Source organism: Lemur catta, chromosome 5, assembly GCF_020740605.2.
Source record: "Lemur catta isolate mLemCat1 chromosome 5, mLemCat1.pri, whole genome shotgun sequence".
Classification (NCBI taxonomy): domain Eukaryota; kingdom Metazoa; phylum Chordata; class Mammalia; order Primates; family Lemuridae; genus Lemur; species Lemur catta.
In genome coordinates, this window is record NC_059132.1 from 77,364,542 (window position 1) to 77,391,944 (window position 27,403).

Consider the following 27,403-nt stretch of genomic DNA (forward strand, 5'->3'; position numbering starts at 1 on the left):
TCTGGAAATAATTTCAATTTCATGAAGTAGTCTCCTAGTTCTAGCAGTATAAAAGGGCTTCTAGTTTTATCTATGAAATTTCTTATTTGTCTATAGCACAGATATGATCTTACAAAGTGATCCATGCCATCTTTCTTATCTTGCACACACACACTACAAGGTTAATGCTCTGTGTGTGAAACCTGAGTGACTATCTCAAAGCCTATAGTCTGCTGAGTTTTTTGACATTCTGATACTAGATACAAGATGTTTGAGTAATTCCTTAAATCTTATGAATTATTTCATTTTACAGATTTAATGAGGTCCACCATCTCTAATAATAAGCAGTGATTTCTTTAGGGGAAGGAAGATAATCTTTAGATAACAATGCATGATTTTGGGCTCTAAAAGTTAAATGTGTTTACAAAGTTGATATAATACAAAGATCTTGACAGAACTTATAATTCTCTGAGGCCACATAGGAGTGTGAAAAGGAGCACAGGGATTCGGGAGGGGGTTGAGGGAGGCAGACTCAGTCAGACAGACTGAACCAGTTCTGATCCCAACTCAGTCACAATCCAGATGTATGGCAAGTTATTTGGTTTCTCTGAACCTCAGTATTTTTATCTGTAAATTGAAGCTAATATCACCTACTCTGAATAGTTATTGTAAAGATTCAGCAGAGATGATGTCAAGTGCTCGATAAATAGCAACTGTTTCTTCTCATCTATCATCTCTGCGTTGTATGATTGACTAGGCTGAATTTCAGTGACAAGAACATACATTTGGTCTGTCTTAAATTAGATAAGCAGGTCAAGTATGAGACCAATTAATACAAAGACATGCAGAGATCAAATAAATAAATAAAATTTTCTACAAATTTACCTTCCCATACAGCTGTCTTCTAAATATAAGCTATAAAACTTTGGATTAGTTAAGAGGACAATTGCCTTAATCACATGCATGGCTTTAGTCTGGAAGTTAATTACAGCGATAATCTTCTTGAACTCCTGTGGAATTTCCATAAATAATGTGGAAGTATATCACTACCAAGAAAATAATGTCTTTTGGTCACTGAAATAATAAACTGTAATACAATCTAGAAAGAAAAATTTCAGAGATGGGTTCATTATAAAGTGCCTATGATTGTCATTTAAGCCTTGGAATAAAGTGTACTTATATTCAAACTCAAGGCAAAACTCTTAAATAAAATGCCTTGATGACTAAAGTTCTACTGAACTATTACCTCAATTGACCAAAATTCTACCTTACACAGTGTAAATGCAACTGCTTGGTGCTGAAAATCAGTTTTAGAAGAAATAATATATGCACACTCCCAATGACCGACCATTTAAAAACCTGAGTCTAGATGTATATCATCCACAAATTGAATTGTTTCTATGATTATAGTACCTAGATGGTTTCTTTTTTATTATTGGGATTAAACATACTTAAGTAACATGCAGAGCTTAGTGAAGAGATCATGAATCATTCCACTGTGAGAATTACCAAGACATGATAAAGCTGTATGTATTTTAATGGTAAGAACAATATGATTATTACCTTTTCATTTGAGGCAGTTTATCTACAGTTTATCTACAGTTCAAAAATGCTTTCACTGATTAAACTCCAGAGTATCTTTTTCATTGTCAGCAGAAGTATCTGGCATTTTAATTAAAATAGATTCTTCTAACTAAAAATAATTCAACAAATAATTTTAAATCCATGGCTAAAAGTTGGCAAATTGATAAATAGCTAAATAATATAAGAACTAGAATTATTAAAACACTTTTGAGAACACAGTTCTGCTTGGAGGGCTCCATGGAGGAAGTTCCTCATTTTCAAGAAAGGAATGTCGTTTCTTTTGTTTTCGTTCAATTCTTTCCAGCCTTTCTTTATTTTCCTAAAAAGCAAATAGAAAACTATAAATTTATATACACATATGAACATTATTTTCAAATCAAGTTGCTTATTGAAGAATATTTCATTATAAGATTTTATATATCACTTCCTAATTTAATAGGTTATAAAGAAATAGCAGCTAGAGAACATGTACTTATAAGTATAGTATCAATAGGTATTAATATCACTTAACCTTTTTAATATTAAAAGTGATAATATTAAAAATGAATTATGTAAAATGGAAAAAAAAGACCTACAATTCTACACCTTAAAGATAGTAATTACCAGAAGTTAGTGAGGACTTCAGAGAACAGATTCTCAGCAGTAAATTTATTGGGTGCAAAGTTTGAATGTGCCGTGGCAGCATGAGATATTTTGAATTTTTAAAAATAGTTGAAAATTCAGATTAACGTTTCCTTGCTTATTGTTGAGCTTGAGCCCATTTTCAAACATTTCTTTAGCCCTTTTGTGAATTTTCTACTCAATTATTTGGTCCATCTAACTATATGGGTATCAATGCTTCTAAGTTTTAGCAATTTGTATATTTTCATATAATAAATATTGTTATCTTTGCATAAAACATTTTATCTACATTATCATTTTTTAGTCATTTTTGATCCTTATACAATGTATACATATATGGAAACATCACACTGTACCCCATAATTACATAAAATTGTTATGTGTTAATCAAAAATAAAAATAATTAAAAAAAATCCAAACATAAATATGGTTCCTGTCACCCACGGAACTTTCAAAACAAATAGATAATAAACAAGAAAATAAACAGCAGATCATTCCAAAACGTGAATTTCTATGAAACATTAAAAAGAAAACCGTGAGAGAGATTAAAGGGGAGTACTTATTTTCAAAGAAAAGTGGATTCAGGGAAAGTCACTTTAAAGTGAGACAGGATGGATAAGAGAAGCCACTTGTGCTAAGCGTTGGGGGAGAGCATTTCAAGTGGAAAAAACAGAAGGGGTGAGGGTTCTGGCAAACGGGAAACACTCGAGATGTGGGAAGAAACAAAAGAGAGCCAGTGTGACTAAGGCTTGGTGGGATGTGGGGAAACAGGAGATGGGAGCCAGATGACAACATAAAAGTACAAGAGTAAGATCATATGGGGCCTTGCAGGCCAGTTAACATTTGGAGTGTGGGTAAAAGAATTCAATGAGTGACACAGAAGACAGGCAGTGAGGTCAGAGGAAAACCTCTTTGGGAGGGCAGCGTGGCAGCCAGAGGAGGAGACAGTTGCAAGAGGGAGTCTATGGTGCAAAATGCAGACACATCCTGGTAAATGGGACAGAAACACACATTAGACTGCCTAGATGCAAACCTGTAACTTTCAAAGTGCAGTTTTGGTGTATTGATGAGGACAAGGCAAGATTGGCGTGGGATGAGAATAAAAAGGACATGGAAAACTACAAAAGTGTAGACAAAACTTTCCAGAAGTTTCACTATAAAGAAAAGCAGAGAAAAGTGAGTCCACAGATGGAGGGAAATGCAGAGTTAAGAGTTTATTTTTATTTAAAATTACTTGTCCTGGAAGCTGATGGGAATAATTCAGGAAGATAGAAAGAATGCTGGAGTAGGATGGTAAATTTTCATTTTATTGGTTGACAGGAATAGTCCTGCTTCACATTAGTATTATTTTCAAAATATCATCTTCCACATTTTTACATTTTTATTACACAGATGAATCTGAGAACTATTTCATTTCCCTGCACATTCTCCCTTCAAATAAATAACTGAGTATCTGGGGATTAGCATGAATTCTAAACATTTATCTTGAAATGTTAGCAGTACTTGGTCTTTGCATCCTGTAACTTGGAGTGTCTCTCCATTTCTTTAAGTCTCTGTTAACACTACAAAGCTTGGTGGTTTCCTCATATTCCTCAAAGAGCAGCAGTATCAGGGAAACCCAGGGACAACCCTGGCCCCGCAGGCCCATGGCTTGGGAGGAGAGGCATTAGGGTAACTTATTAGTGTCTACGCATCTTTCATCAGTACATTCATGTCCTTGCTCCACGTCATGAAAATGTTATCATGCTTGCTTGCTTGCTATTCCTATTACAGTGAAGAGGGAACTTCCTTTCGGAATCTTAATTGAGAAAAGAAAAATTGTAATGAGATCATAATCAATCATTTTAGTATTTTAGAGAAAGGCAGACCATCCATGTAGGTGGAGGAAAAGCAGTGACAAGGCTGTGTCCACAGAAATTGACTGGATAAACCTCTTTCTGCACATCCCACTTAATATGGAGAGAGAGACAGACAGTCATTTGAAACAAGCTTGATCTTCCTAGCAGGATGCCGAAAAGTAAGGACAGAAAATGGACAGTTATTAACCTTAATGTCAATTGACAGGAATCAATGTTACCTTGATAAGAATTAAAAGAACCTTGTGGAAAAGTCTTTCTGATTGTCATCTGTGGGAGACTAAATCTTTTGCTCATTTTCCTATTAAAGGTAACTATGAATTTATTTGAGAACTGGTATGAAGAAGTCTTATCTGATCTTTGACTATAATTTTCCCCTAAAACAATTAACTACCAAATGCTTACTGCTGAAGCTAGGTTGTGTATGAAAATGTTGAGATGCTATTTTATATGAACATTGAAGTCACTACACTTCAATATAGGGGCATTTTCCCATTCTATCAGCAAACAAATTTCAGTAAGAACTTGGTAACATAGACAGTAGATCTGTAACATGTATATTTATGTTTTTTAAGTAGCATTTTATTTGTAGAAATTTTACTACATATTGAAACGTGTTACTTTGGTCTTTGATGAGTTCTTGTTCTTCAGAGGTCTTATGATAACAATAAAGTGACTAAATAAATATAATTAAAAATAGTGTACTTAACTGTGACTTAGTCATTAAGGAAATTCTATTCCATTTTCAGGAAAATGTAGGAAAAAAATTGAAAATTCAAACATTTATATTTAATTACCCTAAGTAATACTAGCAGTTAGTATATATCTCCTTAATATAAGAAGACTCTTCACTTTTTTTAGAACAGAGTTCTTTAAAAAGTTAGAACTTGAGTTTAACCTAAGAAAATCATGAAATACCATCTTTCATTTAAATATAAAAACAATTTTGATCACCTTATTTTATTACTATTTCTCTGTGTAGAATTAGCATATAGCAGTACTAAAGTCAGCATATAACAATAAATCCTTTGTTGTCTTTTTTTTATTAGGATTGCATTAAATTACTTCAGGGAGAGCTGACATCTTTGTAACATCATTATAAGGTTAAGTGTTGCTATCCAAGAGCAGTTTTTATTCCATTCTCTCAAGTCTTCATTTGCATTGTTCAGGAGAGTTCTAGAATTTTCTTTATATTGATCTTGTACATTTCTTAAGTTTATTCCTAAGTGTTTTGTCTTTTCATCCTATCTTTAAATAGCTCATTTTGGTCCCATGTGCCTCTAACTACTGTTGACTCTTAAGTTTATGGGAAAAAATAAATAAAAATGGTCAGAAATACTATGAAAGAAGAACTATAAAGGGAGATGAATTCAAACATATTTAGACATATCAAGTCAATAATGAAACAGTGTGGTACTAGAATATGTATCACGAGATTGACAATGGAACAAAAAGTTAAGAAACAGACCCCAAAATATAAGAATGTATCATATCATAAAGGCAGCACCTCAAATCAGTGGGTAAAAGATGTGTTATTTTGTAAAAGATGCATTTGGAAAAAATAAAGTTGGAATCATATTTCCCACTATACATCAGGATAAATACTAATTAGAAAAAATGTTAAGAAAGATATTAAAGTCATCAAATTTTAGAAGAAAATGGGAAGACTTTTTTAACCTCAAATTGTGAAGAAGGTCTTTTCAACTAAGCTTGAAAATCAAGGCCGGGCGCGGTGGCTCACGCCTGTAATCCTAGCCCTCTGGGAGGCCGAGGCGGGTGGATCGCTCGAGGTCAGGAGTTCGAGACCAGCCTGAGCAAGAGCGAGACCCCATCTCTACTAAAAATAGAAATAAACTATCTGGACAACTAAAAATATATACAGAAAAAATTAGCCGGGCATGGTGGCGCATGCCTGTAGTCCCAGCTACTTGGGAGGCTGAGGCAGTAGGATCGCTTAAGCCCAGGAGTTTGAGGTTGCTGTGAGCTAGGCTGACGCCACGGCACTCACTCTAGCCCGGGCAACACAGTGACACTCTGTCTCAAAAAAAAAAAAAAAAAGAAAATCAAAAGCCAAAAGATTGATAAATTTGTATCTAAAAATAAAATTAAATTCTTCATAGCATAAAATACTATAAGCAAAGTCAGGAAACCAATAATATAGTGAAAAAATTTATAATACATGAAAAAAGATAGGCTAATTTCCCTAGTACATAAAAAGCTTCTAGAGATCAGTAAGAAAAAAACAAATGCTCTAATAAAAAAGTATGCAAAATCTATGAATTTACAGTCTACAGAAAAAGAAATATATAAATGGCCCTTACACAAACGAAAAGAAAGATGCTCAAGCTCTATCCCAACCAGAAAAATGCATATCAAAAATACCCTGGATGAAATTTTTTAATTAGCTGATTGGTATGAATTAAAAAAAATTGATAAGAAACTCTGAATAGACAGTGGAGAAATTTTACACTTTTTGATTGCTGAATCATGTGATTGTGTTGATTATTTATATGAATGTGTACCTACTCACGTTAAGTACCTAGTCATAACAATGTGTTACTTATTCAAAAATTGATAAAAATGCATATTTATATTGATATTTTAAAATGGAAATGGCCAATGGCCTTGTGCTTGACATCAGTGAAAAGTAACTTCCATAAACACAAATAAACTGAAACCATATGTATGTGTGTGTGTGTGCGTGTGTGTGTGTGTGTGTGTGTGTGTGTGTGTGTATAGCTAGATATTGCTCCTCCCAAACCTAAAACTTGCTCTCTTTCATTAAAAACACCTAATTAATTCTTTCTCTACGAGGTCATCAGAAATAGCAAAAACAAATAAAAAATAGAATAACTTTCTAACTATTAAATGCAGTATGTCATGACCAAGTTCCATCTGAAATAATCTGGCATACCCTCAGTAGGCTTTCTATAATTTCAGATGTGAGAATCACTGCAAAGGAAGAATGGAATGCAGGTAAGGAAGACGATTATAACTGAAGTTTTAAGCCTGGCTGTTTGAGGGAATAGTAGGAGCATGAACAGAAATTAGTAAATCAAAGAAAATATCTTATATGCAGTAGGAGAGAATGATCAATTTCTCTGTTCCTAATTCTGATGTTATCTGTTCCATACCTACTGATCGTTTCTACCTGGAAGACACAAAAAACTAGTACATAAAAAAGACACAAGTGCATTAACAACTGATACCTACCAGCCATTTTTCATACTCATTAATAGCTTGTTTATCTTTATCTTTTTTCTCAGCTTTTTTCAGTTCTTCCTTTCTTTTCTCATTTATTCTCTCTTTTTCCTTTTGCTTGAAAAAAGCTTCCTTTCTTTCATTCCTATATAGAATAGTATAAAACACTGGAAAGTTAAAGGAGAATATATAATAAAGATCCCCTAATATACTTTTGATAATAACGAGATTATGATACATTCATAAGCTTCAAGTAAATAAATTTTAGAAAAGCCTAAAGTGTTATGAAAATCTATCAAAATATTTATCATTTTGGATTACCATTTTTCAACAGCAGTTAAATTATCTTTCTTTTTCTCAGCAACAGTTTCCTCCTCTTTCTGTTTCTTTGCTCTTTCATATTCTTTCTCCTTTTTATTTTTCTCTTTAAGATATTCCATCTTTTTCTCTTTCCATTTTTCAAAAGCCTGAAAAAGTGCAGAATGATTTTCTTACTATGAATATTATTAAAAAAAGTAAACATATGGTTAACCATTAATTTAGATTTCAAATATTAACATTTAAAACGAATAAAGATATTCAAAGATCTAATACTTGGAGTGCTTCTCCTTTTCGCACAGCATTTTCTTCTTCAGTTTTCTTCTTGTTTTTTTCCTCAAGCCTCTTTTTTGCAGCTATTTTCTTTGCTTCCTTTTCTTTCATAGCTTTCCAGGCCTCAAACGATGCTAATGCTTCTTCTTTCTTAGCAGCTCTTTTCTGTAGTGGACAAAATAACAGCGGATACATAAGTATGTATAAATAGACAGACAAATATAGCTGGATATATGCAAATGCATTTATCTTTAATATGCTGATATTTATCATATATAAAAATTAAGTTTCAAAGCAGACAATTTAGAATGGTTTAGATAAGTTAATTTATAAAAAATGTTATCTGAATTATTCATTGATTTTAAAATATCCTTTTCTGAAAGTATTTATCAGATATTGACCTACTATTAATGAGAAGTCAATTATTATTTTCATAAGTATACTAAACAAATGATATGAAAATAAACCATAGCAGGCTAAGTGGTATGGTAAACTTTTTATAATAAAATATTTCGGTTAAAAAAACTCAGGAAAGTTAAGAGCTTATAAAGTAAGCTAGTGTAAGGCCAATTGGCCAAGTCACACAATAAGGTGCAGATCTTTGGTTTGAACCCTAGTTTTTGAATGATATCAAAGCATAAAATTCTTACTACACAAACATAGCTCAAATTTTGAAAATGTATGCCAGACTGAAAATTATGCAGGAGACTGTAGAGCAACTGTATACAGTGTTATTTTACTTAATGCAATCTAATCCCATACTATTCTGTTTGCTTTATGATATTGTTTATACTAAATGACATAAAACCTTACTATGGAGGTAATGTAATTTAGAAGTCAAAGTACTATGTACCTCGTAGAGTTGTGAAAAATCAAACAAGATAAATGGCACTGACCACAGCAGATAATGCTACAAACGTGGTTAACATGTATACAAGCACACCCCCTGGAGGGCTGCTCCGCTCAGTACCAGTTTATTACAGTGCAGACCACTTGGGAAAGTATTGTTTTTTCTAAATCTACTTTAGTATTGAGCAGCACAATGAAATGTCTTTTTCCAAACTTTTATTTTGGAAGATAGGAAAGAACTGAGCACGTTGTAGGCTATCAGGCAGGAGTCAGAGGAAGAGACTGAAAGTCCAGGAGAAACTGGAACAGATGTCTAGCTCCAGTCAGTGGGAAAGGATACAGGTCAACAGCACAAGTAGGGGTTGGTCTTGAACATATATACAAAATTCAAGAGAGAAATAAGGAAAACTGAAGGCTAATTAACGTATAGTAACCCTTTACCTTCTTGGCTAAGTTCTAAATAAACTTTGAAGAGTGCATTAGGTGGTCACAAACAATAAGTTCATAATCAGTAGTGACAGCTATCCTCTACATATGTAAAATAAAAATGTCTGTGTTTTCATGTAAAAGTTACATTTATGTCAGTCTGAAAATGTAAGTACAACAGAAATAAAACCAGAAATCAGTTCTTTAGTATACAAGTTATTCTCCCATTTTAAAGAGTTGACTTAGAAAAGTTATATATTCAGAGATATTTTATTGACATAAACATGGAGAACATTTTTACTTCTGTATTTGAGAATACCTGTTCATTTTGGATCCTTAAGTTTTCACTTTCAATCCTTTTTATTCTGTGCAATTCATGTAAATATTCATTTTTCTTTTCTAACCATTCCTGTAAAAACAAGAAAAAGGCTATATGATATTCAAAATTTCCTAAATGAATTAGATCTATTTATTTCCAAAATATTTGATTAAAACTTTGAAAAAGGAAAACACAAAATTTATAAATTCTATATGTTAGTATTTTTATTTATATGATAATATTCTAATAAGTAAAGTTGATTACTAGTTAAGAAAATTATGTATGTTACCCTTCTTAGTATTAACAATAGACTTCAAATACTAAATATACTGACTACATATATTAACATTTCTCTCTGAAATTCACAAGCACAATGTTCTAAAGTATACCGTTCTGTATAAAAAACAAGATAAAAAAGATCTTTTTTAGAATTGTCAAAAAATTAGTAAAATCTTTTTCTGTATAAGCCTAACAAAATTTAGGCAACAAAAAATTTAAAAACTCTTTTTGTTCATAATAATATAAACTACAAGGAGAAAAAGCATAAAAACATATATAGACCTTACAACATTTGTCCTTTGCTATATGTCTATAAACTGAAATAGCATATTCTCCCTTTAAAAATAACTGATCAGTTAAGTGTAGAAGCAAATAATTTAGTAAAATAGCTTTGCATTGCTCATGTATTATAAAAGAAAACCGTTCCCTTATAATAAATTTAAGTATTAAACCATCATTTCTGACAGTTTCACTTTATTCTTTGATAAACATAATCAGTTTTTCTTCTTTTTAAAAAAATATTTCCTTTTTACCTGATAAACAACTGCCCTTATGTTATCTGCCTTTTTAGGGTCTATACTCTGTTTCTGTGAAGGCTTTTGGTCCAAGACTTTCAAAGTCCCTAAATAGTGAGAAGAGGTAGTTGTTGACGAAGTTCTCCTTTTAGAACTATATTTCTTTAAAAACTCAGAGGTCATTAATCTGAAAAGATTCAAATAAATCAAGACAAAATATTACAAATTGCATTTTGTAGAAGAGAGATCTGTTAGAGTATACAACTATTATATTTGAAAACTACATTATAAGTTAATAAATTATAGTAACTTTGAAAATGATGTAGATAACATGTATCATCTTTTCTTAGTATACGAAGAGTCCCATTCAACATAATTTAATTTTATACCTTAAGTTATATAGGTTTCAAATGATTGTTCCATTTAGATATTTAAATTAGAAGCTTTTTAAGAAACGTGGACCATATCTCAAGTTACATGGAAAAAACAATATTATTAAAGTAGATTTTAATCATTCTTTTAACATTTTCTTGCATTATTTGGTTTTTATGAACAATTCCAAATATAAAGCCAGAAAGAACAGTGCCCTCTATTTCAGAGGATGGTCAGAAAATATGGTCCGCCATCTGTTCTGATATAGGAAGTTTATTGCACAAGAGCTATATTCACTCATTTACAGTTTTGTCTATGGTTGCTTTCCTGCTGCAATAGCAGAATTGAATAGTTACAACAGAGAAATTGAAAGTACAGGTTGGGCGTGGTGGCTCACGTCTGTAATCCTGGCACTCTGGGAGGCCGAGGTGGGAGGATTGCTTGAGCTCAGGAGTTCGAGACTAGCCTGAGCAAGAACGAGACCCTGTCTCTACTAAAAATAGAAAGAAATTAGCCAAACACCTAAAAATACAAAAAATTAGCCGGGCATGGTGGCGTGTGCCTGTAGTCCTAGCTACCCGGGAGGCTGAGACGGGAAGATCACTTGAGCCCAGGAGTTTGAGGTTTCTGTGAGCGAGGCTGATGCCACGGCATTGTAGCCGAGGCAAGAGAGTGAGACTCTGTCTCAGAAAAAAAAAAAAAAAAAGTACATATTTTTTCAGCCACAAAGCTGTAAATTCTAATTGGCCCTGTTCTATTTGATTAATGATAATTTTATTAATGATAATTTAAGAGATACAGGTTTCCATTAGTACTTATGAGTTAGGTATTACCACTGGCATCTGTGAAGCTATATAGATTCTTATCATTTTAATACACTCACTTAGTTTATAGAACCTGAAGCCTTTAAGTACAATTTTTCACGTTAGATGAAGAAACTTAGTAGATAAGTACAATGCTGGACTTCAGCTTTATTACCATTTTATATGTACTGTTACAGGAAAAACAGGAGAAAGCTCCATCCAGGAGCAGTGTAGAGTGTGGAGAATCCCTAATCATTGACAATAGGGAAAGAAGAAAAATATCCCTAGAAATATCCCTGGAAGGAAGATCCTGGAGATCAAAGGTATTACGTAAAAATTCCAGGCATTAAAACAACCAGTCATAAACTTAAACATTTTATTAATTCTTCTAATATAATCAACCAAGGAGTTTTATCATGAAGTAACTACTCCATTACTCATGAGATGGAAAGTAAGAGAAAACAAAGTAACACCAAATGAAATTTATTTTATGGAAGTTAAATTAAAACCAGCTTTGCTAGAATGCAAACCCATAAATGAGAGGGATATTGATAACATGATTACCTGCCAGATGCACTGGATGCTCTATTATTTGTTGACTTGTTATTCTTCATATTTCTCTCTTCAATTGTTTTCTATTAAACAGAAAATGCCATAGATGGTTTATTCACCATAACTATCACTGATAGCTGTTAAAAGCCAAACTGCCAGGAAATTAGTATTTTCTAAGCATCTATCCTGTGTCAAACACAGTAGGCACTGGGAACAAATTAGTGAATAAAATGCCTTCAAGGATATTAAACTTTAGAGGAGGATTGACTGACAATAAACATATAAACAAATATGACTCATGAAGGAGATAAAATAGCCCTAGTGACAGGGAGTGACTAGAGGGGGTTGAGGGGCTGCTTGAATGAAGTTGATCAGGGAAGGCTTCCCTGAGGGGTTGACATCAGAGCTGAGAGAAGTAACGAGTGGAAAAGGGGCCACATGAAGGTCCATGGAAAGAAAGAAACAACGATGCCAAAAGCCTGAGAAGGGACAGGACTTGATACTTTTGAAAAACAGAAAAAGGTGAATGGTGCTGAAGCACAGGGAATGGTGGGGAGAGTGGAGGACTGTGTGGTCAGAGAAGAACCGTGTGAGATCATTAGGGGGTGGGAAGGGGTTTGGGTCTTATTCTCCTAATGAGAAACCAACAAATGGGGAATGATTAGATTCAGACCTAAGAAAGATCACTCAGTAGAGAGTAAGAATAAAGCCAAGAATCCAGTCAAAAGAAATGTTATGATCTTACTTTCTAATGCTAAATGAGAGTTGCCTGTTCTAATTGAGAATCACCTCTATTTGGCATTTCCAAGATCCTGTCTATAAACTCCAGAATATCCTTCTTTCTGTTAAGGAGTAACTTTTCTACTTTACACAGGTAGATGGGTGCTAGCTGCAGGGTGACAGCACAGATGTAAACACATCCCCAACCTGGCAGTAGTGTTTTCTCCTAGGCAAAGTAGCTAAGGATGATATACCTGGAACATGGGTTAATGAACCTTCTCCATAAATTTTAATGAAAGCTAATATTTTGTATTATAAAAGTCCTGCTAAACAAGTTTGCAACTAGGACTGTTTTCTTCCCCTAATAATGAATACACACACATAGCTGCTAGCTAACTGCTGCTATAAGAGATAAAGATTAAATTCAGGAGAAACAAAAACTAAAAATGATATGCCATAAATTTTAAAAATGTAATAGTATTCAGGCACAATTTAGTGTAGGGACAAGTAATCTACACACCAAAAATTTATTTCTTAATATAATAATAATGCTCTTGATGACACTGTCCATCTCCTTAAAAAAGCATGGATGTTGATATTTAAAGATTTTCATTAAAATTGTTAAAATGCTTTAAAATGATGTCCAAAAAAACCTCTTTAATTCAAAACCTTAGAAATTGTTTCAGATAGCTATATTTTAAAAATATGAAGACCTGTAGAAACCTATGCAGTATGGGTATTTCTGAGATATTAAAAAGTATATTCTGATCATATATTTCTGATAATTTTTAATGAAACATTAGGTTTCATTATCTTCACTGCCAACTTTCCTTGATGTTAAAATTCTATTGAAGTAAGTAAGAACCACTTGACAATATAATACCAGTATCAAAAGATGAGTTTTCCACAGGTAATTCAGAAGTGAATAACACAGAAGATAAAATATTTTAAAGTTCTATTTCAAGTTTTAAGTTGTAGTATAAAAGGTGTAAATGTATATAAATACCTTTGCAGATTCTGTTGCATCGGTGGATATTAAGATACCCTGAGATTTAGATAATAGAGGATCAACTCTTAAGTCATCATTCACACTCAGTTCAGCTTTCTCCTTTTCTTCTTCAAGGTCATTATCAGTCACTTGACTTGCCTTAGATTTCTCAAGTGCAGTAGTGACCAAGTCTATCGAGGATGAATTCTCTTCTTTTTCATCTGATTTCAGGGAATCTTCATGGTTTTCAGTGAATTCTTCATTCTGATCTATTTTGAGATAGACTAACAGTATTAAAACCCCTTTCTGAATTAATAAGATAGATAAAAGATTAATTTGTTTTCCTTTAAATGAGGACTATATTCTTTGTTTCTCACAAAATAAAATATGAAGAAAACTATCATAGTGAACTTGAATATGCCTTTTTTCAAAAGTGATCTACGAAAGAGAAAATAGCTACCCTTAATCTAATGAAGCACTTGACAAACCTAATACTTAGAAAGGTAGCATATTAATAAATATAATGGAATAACCACCCCAAAACAAAGACACATCAAAAGCGTTCATTGATGTATAAAGCAACCAAGCGAGATGGCAATATCTGTTCAATTCTAAAGCCTGTGCTTCTTAGCTGGAACAACAGGCCGTGTAATTGCGAGGCACACATCTCTAGGATACTACAATTACTGGAAGTACAACTGTTGAATTGCACATATGCAGAGGGAACCAAGAATGAATGCAATTTTACACAGAGAAGAAAGCCAGTGTCTAGTTAGTTTCATGCCCACCATGATGCAGTGCTGCCTCTTCTACCAAAAAGGGCACTGAAGACAGGCCTGTTACTTACTCTCTCAGTGCTCCAAGGGACAAGCTCAAGCTCTGGCATAAAAGGATTCAGTTTTGCTTTTAGAAACTGCTTCTAGTATTCTGATTCTACCATACTTTGCAATGCTCAACAGAAAGAAATCAGTGCTTTCTGTGGGGATCACCAACTTTCAATTCTACTAGGCTCCTTCCTCCTGGCTAAACCTGTATCTTCACTGTCAAAAGTCTTAATTCTGCTGGTTTCATTACAGTCATTTTTTTTGGAACTTGTTTTGAGGTAAGGTAAACTAGGGTTTTTTTTTTTGGCCACTTTTTTCCTGTTTTTTTTTTTATTAAGGTTTAAAATCACTTTATTATTACAGTTATACATTCACATTTGGAGCATACTTATGACTCAATTCATGATTGAATTCTTTGAAGCTGTCAATCAATCTATGCAGTGAAAAGAACAAGAACTTCGGAGCCCAACATTTAAACTATGGCTCCATCACTGACCTTGGGTATGTTTCCCAAAATCTCTGTACTTCAGTTTTTCTCATCTGTAAAATGACAAAAATTATACTACATAGTAAGCACTTAATAAATGTTAGTTACATATTCCAGTCCTAGAAACAGCCATGCCTCTTAGCTCTCATTAAATTACAAATCATAGCACTAAGAAATAATGTTAACAACTCACACATCACACTTACTACATGCTTACTATGGTATCATTGTAAATGCTTTACATGTTTTATTAATTTGTTTAATTCTTACCTCCTTATGAAGTAGATTATTCTTATTTTCCCCATTTTAAAGATCAATATACAGGGCCGGAGAGGTTAGTTACTTTGCCTAGTAGTTGTGCCTGGAATCGAACCTAGCTTAGCCTCATTCTAAAATTCCTCCTAGTTATTATGTACTCTGGAATATTGCAGCAACACATACATTATAATAGTTTACCTTAAGAGCTCACTCCACTTGTGCCAGGAACTAGGCTAGTGGCTAAAATGCACTATACCATTTAATTTTCATAACAACCTTGTGAGATAGGTAATCTTATAACTTAGGGAAATTGAGTCACTGAGAGATTAAGTTTTACATCTAAATTCATAGAGTTAGGCTGCGCATGGTGGCTCATGCCTATAATCCTAGCATCTTGGGAGGCAGAAGTGGGAGGACTGCTTGAGCCCGGAAGTTCAAGACCAGTCTGGGCAACATAGTGAGACTTCATCTCTACAAAAAAATAAATAAATAAATAAATAAACAAATAAATTAGCTGGGTATGGTGGTACATGCCTGTAGTCCCAGTTACTTGGGAGACTAAGGCAGGAGGATCACTTGAGCCTAGGAGTGTGATGTTCCAGTGACCTACGATGATATCACTGTACCCTAGCCCAGGTGACAGAGTGAGATCCTGTCTCAAAAAATAAAAATAACAAAATGAGACCACATAGTTAGTTAACTGCATAGTTGGGACTAAAAGTCAGGCAAACACAAACATATATTTTCCTGTAACTATTCAAAGTATTATTTTTCTCTTACAAATAGGATTCTAAGTAATACAGAGTTCACAAATAAAATAAGATACAACAATTAGATATAACCACCTTTTATGGATGCTTTTCCCTCAGATACTGGTAAAAAGGAATCTTCAAGGCTTTCTTTAAGTGATGATGATGATAGACTGGTTAAGCATGGAACCTGTTTTTTTGGAAAAAGAAATGCATTTACTATTTAAGTTTAGTTCTTAAAATCTTTGGGGATAATAGCATTATTAAAACTATCTCATAACCCTGAAATCTACATTTTGAGGAGTTTGCTACTGAAACACCAAAAGCCAATGGAAGCTAATATGCTTTACTTTCAAGTCTTCATGTCTCGGTCATTAAAAGGAGTCACTAAAAGAGTTATTCTAGTTCTTTATCTAATTGCCACCTCTCTATTTGTTTTTAGCAATTTTCAAAACTCCTGCTGCTCTGAAATCAAATCTCTTATAAGTATTTAAGGCAAAGATTTGATTTTAATAGCTCTTTCTACAATTCTTTGAAGGAAAGTATAAAGCAGACAGTAGGTAAAAACCTTTAGTTTTAAACAATATTACTAGTTGTAGAAATGAAAGCATTTATAAAATAAGTAGATAGCTACTTCAAATTATTTTAAAGTACACAAATTTCATGCCCCTGTGTTTTCTTCAAAATTCTGAAGGTTATATCTGAAATGAAATAATTATATTTGTGTGTCTAAAGTAAACAACTCTTTTTAGAATAATCTAGCCTAAAGGTGATGATTTTATAATGTAGTTTAATTTTGTTGTATAAATAATGTACTTTAATTTTCTTTCCCACAATATTTTATGAGTACAAAGAAAATTATATGCCAAAAGCAATAGAAACAATTTGAGAAGACGGCAGAAGTCTACCTTGAAAGACAAAGCTTCACCTAAGGAGATTTGCAAATTAGTAGCAAATCCCCAATCTGTGCAGATCTAAGGGTAGAAGGCCACAGCCTCAGCGGACTGGCTTGAGGGCATAGAGGATAGAGTGTAGGACCAGAAGATCAGCCAGTAAGTTTGGGGAGCAGTAGCAGAAGGCAGTGACCATAAAATCTGCATCTGAAATTTAACAACCCTTGCCTCATTTATATATAGCATAAGGGAAACCTCAGAGGATTCTGTAATATCATAGAGGCAGAAACTAAAAGGATTAAGCAGAAATTTCCACTGATACCCACTGCAAGGGAGACAGAATTGGAAATTTGAGATCAGCCATGATAACTGCTTGCTAGAAAACATGTTTGGAGAGATATAATAGAATTCAGAATCTCTACAATGTATCATTTATAATATCCAGCATTCAATCAAAGTCAATAGGTAAAGAAACAGAAAATGGTAACACATACTCATAAAAAAATTAAAATTAAAAACAAAAAAAGAGCCATCAATAGGAATCAACTCAGAGATGGCCCAGATTTTTCAGTTAGCAGACAAGACATTAAACTATTATAAATATGTTCAAGCACTTTGAGGGAAATATTAATATTTGCATGATGGCTGAACAGATGGGAATTTTATCAGTGACACAGAAAATACAAAAAATGCCAATGGAAATTCTAGGGTTGAACACTATAATAACTGAAATAAAAAATTCACTGAATGGACTTAACAGCAGATCAAAAATGGCCAAAAAAGTCAATGAACTGGAAGACAGAGCAATACAAATTATTCAATCTGAAAAACAAAGGGGAAAAAAGATTAAGGAAACATAAACAGAACCTCCAGGGGTCAATGGGACATACCAAAATTTCAAAGCATGTGTAACTAGAATACCAAAAGAACAGGAAAGAAAAATAGGGTAGGAAAAAACCTCACAATCTTCTCATTTTCATAGAAGGCATCAGCTTACAGATCCTGAAAGCTCAACAGACCTCAAACAGAATAAACATAAAGACAACTAGACCTAGGCGCCCTGTAGTGAAATTGGTGTAATTCAAAGATAAAAACAAAAATCTTCAAAAAATTCCTGAAAGCAGGAAAAAAAGAACGCATTAAATATGGAGAACAATAAAATAAACGACCACTGATTTCTCAGCAGAAACAAGAGACCTACAGTAACAACAGAAATCTATAAAGAGTTAGGCGTAGAAGAAGGAAACTGTCAGCCAAGAAGTACATATTCAGATGAACCATCCTCCAAAAATGAAGATGAAATAAACACTTTTAAGATAAGTATGGACAGAAAATCTATCACTAGTAAACCTCTCTTATAAGAAATGCAAAAATAAGTTTGTAAAACTGAAGGGAAATAACAGAAAATGGTAATCTGGATCTATAGGAAGGAATGAAAATCCCCAGAAATAAAATACATCTACCTATCTATCTACATATATATATATTTGAGAAATCTATAAATATTTATTCCTATATTAATTCTTTAAAAGTCTAATACAAAGAATTTAAGACTCTTTAAAGTTATAACTGTATTATGGAGATTATATCATCTGTAGATGTATATGACAACAATAACACAATGGATGAGGGAGTATATGGAACTATACTGTTGCAAGGTTTCTTTATTAAACATGAAATAATACAATATCAATTCTAAATAGATAGTAATAATTTTCAGATGTACTGTCTAACCACTAAAAATATAACACAACTACTAGGTGGTACATAAAATAATGCTACATTTTACAACTGATGGAGTTGTAGACTCAGTGCAATACAGTATATTAAACAAAACTTAAAATTATTTCCTTATTAATTGCAGAAGAAAACATGTAAAACACATACACATGCACACAAATTCATTCTCTCTCTCTCTCTCATAATCAGAGCAAAGGCCGGAATTCAAGACCACAATTCGACAGTTCAGCAGTAGTGCTTACCTCAGGAGCAACGTTTCCAGAGAATGCTTTTTCCTCAGCTTCTAATTGTCGGTCATTCAGCCTTGGAAGGGGAGAAGGTGCAGAATGTAATTCTACTTCTTCACTGAGGGTAGTTTCTTTATCTTCCTCTAGTCTATCTTTCTCTTCCACATGGCTATTCTTTTTTAACATGCTCCTTGGACGAGGTAACGGTTTAAAATGGTCATCTGTTTCAAAGCTGCTGCTGTTTTCTGCCGAAAAATAAAATGCTTTAAGATGTGTGTGCAAAAAAAAAACAACAAAAAACAAACAACAAAAAACAAACAAACAAAAAAACCCCCATGGCTTTAATTACCCCTCAGGGTGCCACCATACTTCCCTCCCGTACCCAGGCCCCTTGGCTCTGTCCTGGGAAGTCCAGATGAAGCCCACAACTGCTCTCTGTACAGGGCTTCAATAAGGCACAAACAAATAATGGTTAACAATCAAAGTAAAAAATAGTTGCCACCCTGAAAGTAACTAGTATACTTTAATTTTGTGAGAAGTTAGTTAACTCTTCAACTTTATAAACTCTTATAGTATTCAAAAAAATTTTAAAAACAAAAACAAACAAAACAAAACCTTGCCCCAGTTTCTACCTCTATAAAATGAAGAGGTTCATCCATCAGACCTTTACTGAGTACCTGATACCAGGCCTTGCACACATTACTGAACCTCATAATCAAGACAGTGACAATGGAACTGTCCAAGGACTCGGCAGGTTGTTTTTTCTAAACAAAATTACAAGACAAAGGTAAGTGCTGTTACAAGTATGGAGATGACATTGGCACCCAGAGGACAGAAGTGCTAATTCTCACTGGAGGAAGAAATATTGAATGAGATGATTCTATGAGTTATTGTTCTTTGAGTCTATAAAACTTCTTTAGCAGTTATTAAAATTTCAGTTACTATTTCCATTGCTCCAACGTTAAAACTAGAATCTAATACTGGTACGCATCCAGCACTCAAAACATTGATGGGAAGGTTTTCCACTTACATATTGTCTGAATTTTACCTGTTCTACAAATTTATTTCTCTATTGTTCTACAAATGCATTCTTCTAAAACTTCAAAACTGGTCTAATTTAGACATCTCATATCTGAACCTTGGCTCTGAACCTTATTAGCTCTGTAACTTTACACACATCATTTTAACCTCCACACACCTTGGAGGTTTTCCCATTGATAAAATTAGTTAAGAACTCCTAAGGTGCCTCTATGACCTGAATGAAATTATATAAAGTGCATAGTGCCTGATATGCGGTAAATGCTCAATGAACATTGACAATTTTGGTAAATATTTTTTTCTTTTCTTTTTTTTTTTTTGGTTTATCACTCCTGCTTTCTTTGGGGTAGTTTCTCTTCTACACCATCCATGTGATTTTGGTGGGTAACAAATATCTCCTCTATATCCAGTGAGAAGGGTGGGCCCGGGATGCACCCCACCCCCAGCTTATCACAGGAACTTCAATTTCCCTGTCCACAGCAGGTGGTCCAAAGGTCAGGCCAGTGGACCAGTATTTTTCTATTAATATTTCGAGTTGGAGGATATGCCTTTAAGGTCATGGAGCTAGAAGGATGTGATTTGGAGACTACTAGTGGCTTTCTCTCCTGCCATATGAAGGACTGAGAAAAAGAGGCCAGATGACAGAAAATAGGACCAAGAGATTAAGTAACTGGGGCTGAGGGGACAGAATGAGTGGGTCAGGAGTCAAGGCAGAAGTAAAGAGGAGAAAAGAGAGAATTCAGACGGCATCCCAAAAGCACTGCATCCTTAAACTTAATCACACTTAAAGCAAGGCCTTCTGATACCCATCCTCAATAAGGGGATGAATTCCCCTTTCTATTTAAGTTTGTCTGAGTTGGGTCACTTTCAACCAAGAGTCCTGACTATAGCTACTATTTGTCACTATTATTATTATTATCATCACCATCTCCTCTACGAAGCCTTCCCTGATGTCCTCGGGTAAATTTATGTGCCCACTTTCCTGTGTTCTCACTGTACCTTTTTGGTGCTATGTCTTTTCAATGTCATAGATGTGGTTACTATCACAGTGCTTATAACAAAATAAAACATAATGTATTCACATTAAATATATGTAGATAAATGAAATGATCTGCTTATAAACAAATGCTAAATAGTAAAATAAATCAAAACATTTATAGATTGTTTAATTTATGTCAATACTGCTCTAAGCACTTCGATTATGTGAATTCATTTCATTGCCTCAAACCCACAGAGGTGGTTCAACTATTATCCCCATTTTAAAGATGAATAAAACGAGGAACAAAGACGCCTTGTGCCCGAGGTCACAAACTCTAGTAAACTGCAGATCTGGGATTAAAGCAGCAGCATCCTGACTCCAAAGTTCATGACTTCAGTCATTTTAATATTAAAATAAAAATATACCCTGCAAAAAATACTTTCTATAATCACTACTTGTGTTCTATAAAGTGAAAATCTGGTTATTGGACTTTTTACAAAAGAACAGAGAAAACCTTCAAGTTCTACTATTTTTATAAGGCATTACTTGCTACTCAGAAATATCTTACCACATTAAAAATATTGAGTTCCAAACATTATATTGAAAAAAGCCAAAGAATTAGATAAAGCGAAATTCATGAACCACATTCCCTTTACCACAAATAAATCATTCATATATTCATTTAAATACTTAATGAACTTCATATGCCAGGCATTGTCTCGGTGACAGTAGCCTCAATTTTTATTTTTCAACCTGAAGAACTGAGGAATAATGTCTTTAATATATTTTATTCCAAAATTCCACTTCCAGAATTGTCAAGTTATCCAAAAGAAAAAAAAAGCCTATACTTTTAAAAAAATGCTTTGTTTTGTAATCAAATGTGTAAGATTACCTATTTAGGCAATTATTTTTATGTTACACGTGCTGAATATAATATTGCATGTATAACTAAGTAGCTAACTTATACTTCTGGTGCCACCTAGTGGTTAAAATACAGTATTTCCTCAGTCATTTTGATTCACCACAGGTTTTTTTTTTAAAGATGTGAAATAGGCGGATTATTACTGCTTTATTGATTATCCACCATAAATTTCTAATTATATTTATCCATCTGTTTTAGATCAATTTTTAGATGCTACATGCTCATATTTTCTTAATGACCAAGTTCAATTATTCTCCTGTTCTCTCTGGGAAGGTACATTTTAGCAAGTTAATTCTGTTTTATTATGCCTCATGTTTGCACTTTTGTAGCATTTTATAGTTTATGAGATATATGTCAATAAATTCTCAAAACAATTTTGTAACACAAGAAAAGGAGACCTTCTCTTCCTCCTCATGACAAGAGTGAGGCCCAACCTATTTGCTGAAGTCATATGTAACTAGTATACAGTGGCTTTATCTCCAATGTCCTGGATGCTATTCTAGTGTTTTTGCTTATAGCCTCTCCTCAACTCAAAGTGAATGCGATTGTGGGGGAGGTGGGCAGGAGCAGTTCCCTATTACCCGCCTGAAATAAAGTTTTGTCTGATGTTACCAGTGATATCTAATATGCACAATATGAAATATTTACCAGCACTATATTTACTGATGATATAACTTAAGGACATTTTTAAGAAGGCTAACATTAACTAATATTTCCTTTACAAAACAGAAAGAAAGAGCACTGAAAGACACCAAATGCCTAATCACCCAGGCACAAGTTCCTGTGTGGTGGCCCAGGACACTTGAGAGGGGTTGGTCCCTGCTTCTTTCTACCTTTGCTGTTCTGTGTTTAAAGCTCAGTAGAATTGTGGAGAGAACTACTGTAATCCCAGATCACACCAGAACCTCCCCTTGGAAAATTGAACCTTACTGAATTTTCCTATGTAACAGAGAGACGAAGTGGTCTTCTCTTTTCTCGAGGAGAGCCTGCCTAGAGGCTTCAACAAACCACTTCAACAACAAAAGTCCCCCTTCAAACATCAAAAAAATTTTTTGGCAAAATGTTGGTATGGAATTGATTGTTTTAAGGATTAGTCCCAATGCTGCTAAAAGTAATCTTTGGAGTGTGAGGGGGATTAGAGAGGATTTCATTCCAGTTCCACATCCAAAAATAAAATTGAAGCTCACAGGCCTAGGTGTTTTGGGATCTGCAACTATGGATGACTGAAGGTGCTTTGGCATCAGCATGACTGAATATACAACTGGACATCAGAATTATGCATTTTCTCTGTAGTTATATTATTCTGATTTATGTCTGTAAAATTGAAAAGTTAAGTCATATTTTTTCTTAAATATATACTGGCTACCATATTAAAGGTATTGTGACTGATCATTGGAAAACAAATGTTCCAGAAATGCAATTACAGTCATCTACCAAATTACCTGAAGATGAGATTTTGACTGGAAGAATTCTGGGTTTAGGTTTCAATTTAATTTTCTCTTTTTCAATTTCCTGGTCTTTATTTTGAGATTCAGATAAGGAATTTACAACTACGCCTTCACAACCATCAGGTGCCATTTCCTTATCATTTTTGATAGTGCAAACTGGTTCATCTTTGGTTATGTCGCTGTTTGATTTCTTGATTTTCAAAAAAGACAGTCTTGGAGAACTCTTTTCTTCATCATCTGATATGTGAAAATCATTCACTTTTTTCTTGAATGAATTTCCATCTACTGACTTATCAGAAAAATCACCTAAGGAAACTGAAAAATGAAAAAGAAAAAATGTTTTCAATAGTATTTTTAAAAATTGTCAGGGTTACATTAACCAAAAAAGTAACATTATCTTAAGGACTAGAAATTAAATTATTAATACTAAAATGAGTAGATGCACATCTACTTTACAAAGAGATTTGCAGCTCTAAAAAACAGCTAATTCAGGACGTTTTCATCAGCATGTATGAAATATTCAATTTCATTAATTTATTCAAATCATTTATTATCTATAGGGTACCAAATTAAATCTTAATGGTACTAACATATGAAATATGAAGTATCTGCTTTTTCAACTGATCCCTTATTACGGCCAAAAAATATCTGATTTATAAAAAACATTATAAAAGGGCTTCTGATGTGCACCAAAGTTTAGTTCTGTGGGCCTTAGTGACTAAGTAGCATAGGGCCTCCTAGGGTTGACCTTAAAAATGAATCTGTCTTCTCCAGTGTGGTTTACCATTGACAGCCATCTTTTCACTGCAACTCTGCTGTCAATTAATTTATATTTTCATATACACATTCAGAAATAACCAAGGACAATCATACAACATCTTGAAAATTAACAGTGGCTTTCTGCTCAAAAGTTTGAAATCTAAAAGTAGTGAATTCATAAGTATTATTTTAACGTAAGTGACTGTGGGGGGTGGAAGTGGCCTAAATATAAAACTAAGGAAGTAAAAAGAAGAAACGAGGTTTACTTTTCTATACTGTCACATACCAATCTCATCACTGTCAAAGTCATCTGAGTATTCAGAACTCCTTTGTCTGGCTGAGCGAGCTGTAATTGCTCTTATTAGCTCATCCTGAAATGAGATAATTAAAATCAATTCCCATCCAAATATGGAGGTCTCATACTTAGAATTAATTGTTTAAACAAATAATGCTTTATTAATAACTGCTTTCAAACTTAGTTTTCTCATCTAACATTCACCGCAAGCCTACTTTATGCCATGCACCGGAGCCCTCAAACTCAATGCAGAGCTCTACAGAAAAGAGCCCTCCCTCATGGAGTTCACAGTGAAACTGAAGGAGATGGACAAGATCAAATAAATTAATTGCAGGTTATAAGTAGAGCTGGAGAGTAATAAGCAAGGAGGGATTCAATTTAGATAGGATTTATTAGAAACTAGCATATTGGAAGAAACTGATACTTTTTAAGAGCTTTTATTTCAGCATATTGCTGAAATGGATATAATCCATTCTGCAAATTTAGAGGCTGAGGTCAAAATTGTAGTGACCCAAAGAGAAAACTTAAATATTATGTTACAACACAAAAGTAGTTTTTATATAAAAATAGCAATTTAAAGTTGCTATTTCACTTTTAATGTAGTAAGAGCCTAGTATTGAAGCTACTTTGGCAGTCTCAAACCACACAGAGGGTTTGTGATCCTGGAGCCCAAACATGATCATCTACAAAACCTCAAACAGAAATGTAAGATTTACTCCTGCTTTATATAGGACTGCTCCTAGAATCACCAAGTCCAACATTCCTAACACAGTGCTTACGTTGTAAAATTCTTCAAAATAAAATGCTTTGAAATACTTTACCTGGAAAGTAGTTCTTTTGGTAACTCTTGGACTCTTTGTATATGCTAAAGTTGTGCTAAAAACTTCATCAGACATCATGTATTTTTTTTCTCTTTTATAAAAATAGCTATTAAATGACTGCAATAATTCAACCTCTGCTGGTGGCTGAAATATAGAAAAAACAAATCAGACTTCTTTGCATGCTTGAGAATTTCTATCACTCACTTAGTGCCCCCACAAAAAAGACAAACCAAATAAGAAAAGCATCCTATATGAACACTGTGCTACATCTTCACTTAACAATGTAAACAGGCCAGGTGCAGTGCTCATGCCTGTAATCCTAGCACTCTGGGAGGCAGAGGCAGGAGGATCGCTTGAGCTCAGGAGTTGGAGACCAGCCAGGGCAATACAGAGAGACCCTATCGCTACAAATAATTAAAAACTTGGCATGGTGGTGTGTGCCTGTAGTCCCAGGTACTTGGGAGGGTGAGGCAGGAGGATTGCTTGAGCCCAGGAGTTTGAGGTTGCTGTGACTAGCCTGGACAACGGAGTGAAAACGTCTCAAAAAAAAAAAATGTAAAGAGTTCTTATAAAGAAATATCAAATACTCACAAGCTTGTTTTCAAAAAAAGGAAAATTCAAATGGAATTTATCTTAAAATAATTTTGCAACTATTTTAAGAATCAGCACATAAATGATTGCAATAAGTTAATACAACAAAATGTTGCCAATTAGAACATCTTGTCACCTCTTTTCTATTAAAAAAATATAATATTGCCTACAAAACAGTCATGCCTTATTTAAAAGGCTACCAAGAGGACTGTCAGCATAAAAATCATGATACTAAAAGTTTGCATGATAGCGTTACTCAAAGAAAAAGGTCATAATGCTAAACAGCCAGTGATATTTTTTTACAAGCCATTTTGCCCTCTCACAAAAGTGTTAACAGGGCTATGTGTTAAACAAAACGACTTAAGTTTTCGCGATGAGCGGCATTAAAATCGCCGCTTCTCCGGCTCAGAGCAAGGAGGCCTGGGCCTCGGCCACAGGGCCACCCGCTGCAGCGCGCGCCCGGGGGGCCATGCCCGGCCTAGCCCGGTGGCGTCCCCGCCTGCCTCTCACCCCGCTGCAGGCTGAGCGCCTGGCGCACGCCAGGCCCGTGCACACCCTGCTGAGGTCGCCGTCCCGTCTTCTTCGGCCCCTAAGTCCCGCAGTCTGTACCCACCCTCGCTACGCCAGCAGCAGGCTCCCCGCGACCCTGGGGACCCTCGGCCCAAACCCTCTCGCTTTGGCCCCGGCCTGGCAGCGCTGGAACACCCGGCGCCGGCTGAGAATGGGGCGGGGCTAATATGGAGCTGGGAGGCGGTTGCTAGGAAACAGCGTCTCCGGAAGGAAGTGACTTCACCACCGCCGGGTATCTCGGGTACCCAACACTGCCCTTCGGCCCAAAGCGTCACTGGGCAACCACCCAGACGAAGGAAATGACATCACCCTCCCTGGGTCTGGGAAGAGGAGTGCACAGTATATATAACAATATATGAACATTATCATATTATACTATAAATAGTAATGCACCACCACATTACTACTGGTGGTCAGGACTTCTTGCCTCTGTATTTTAGGAATCACCAGTCTGGTTGGGAAAAATACAAAAAGAGATGCTCATTCAAGCCATTCAATAGAGAGATCTAATTCGTTTCCTTAACGGATTATAGGTGCCCAGGAAGCCAACTTCAACGAAACATTCTTCCTAACAGAAAGAATGCCAGAGAGTTAAGTGCACGGTTGGATTTTTTTCTTTACAGAAAAGAAAAATGATCCAAAGAGAGTGAGGGTGTCTCATTTTTGGCCGCTTGTGTGTTTCTGCTGTTGCCTAGGAGACGGGACCCGCCCAGCTCCCACCCAGAGCGCCGTGCCCTTGCCCGGAGAGTTCGGGTCTTTATCTGCAGTTGCTGCGCGAGCGGAAGCACATTCCTCGATGTAGCAACAATTAGCACAGGCAAGTCTGTGAATGGAAGTAGAGTGTCGGTTGATAGGACAGAATATCACGGTAATGACGTTTGCAGACCCCGGAGTCAGACTGCACGTTTGAGTCTAGCGCCCCTTTCCTACACACGTGGATGGCAAGTTAAGGTCTTTCTGCCTCAATTTCTTCTTAAAGAAGGAGGCAATATTATAATAATAGCCACCTGAATCTTGCTGCGAGATTGAATGAAATAATATAGGTGGAACACTTACAAGAGTGCCTGGAATTACATTCAGTTAATATTAGATTTGCGCTTTATCCAGCCAAGCCACAGGGCCCTGGGGAGAAGTCAACTCTTTTTTT

General features: G+C 34.7%; 1 protein-coding gene across 1 annotated transcript; it reads right to left on the minus strand.

The window, feature by feature from the left end:
- Positions 1-1,383: 1,383 nt before the first annotated feature.
- On the minus strand, positions 1,384-26,401 carry MAP9 (microtubule associated protein 9). The gene is made up of 14 exons (XM_045552155.1): positions 26,300-26,401; positions 25,096-25,239; positions 24,266-24,350; positions 23,215-23,535; positions 18,849-19,078; positions 16,070-16,163; positions 13,674-13,924; positions 11,960-12,030; positions 10,239-10,407; positions 9,427-9,516; positions 7,836-7,997; positions 7,563-7,708; positions 7,254-7,386; positions 1,384-1,882 (listed from the first exon to the last, which is right to left on the minus strand). Exons 2-14 carry the CDS (start codon positions 25,171-25,173, stop codon positions 1,760-1,762), a joined length of 1,953 nt encoding a protein of 650 aa, XP_045408111.1. The 5' UTR covers positions 25,174-25,239; positions 26,300-26,401; the 3' UTR covers positions 1,384-1,759.
- Positions 26,402-27,403: the final 1,002 nt, after the last annotated feature.

Coding starts and splice junctions, on each gene's coding strand:
- MAP9 (XM_045552155.1), bottom strand. CDS start 25,173: ATGATGTCTGATGAAGTTTTTAGCACAACTTTAGCATATACAAAGAGT. Junction 9,517..10,238: donor TAAGGGCAGTTGTTTATCAG/GTAAAAAGGAAA, acceptor TTGTTTTTACAG/GAATGGTTAGAAAAGAAAAA. Junction 7,998..9,426: donor TAAGGATCCAAAATGAACAG/GTATTCTCAAAT, acceptor TGTCCACTACAG/AAAAGAGCTGCTAAGAAAGA.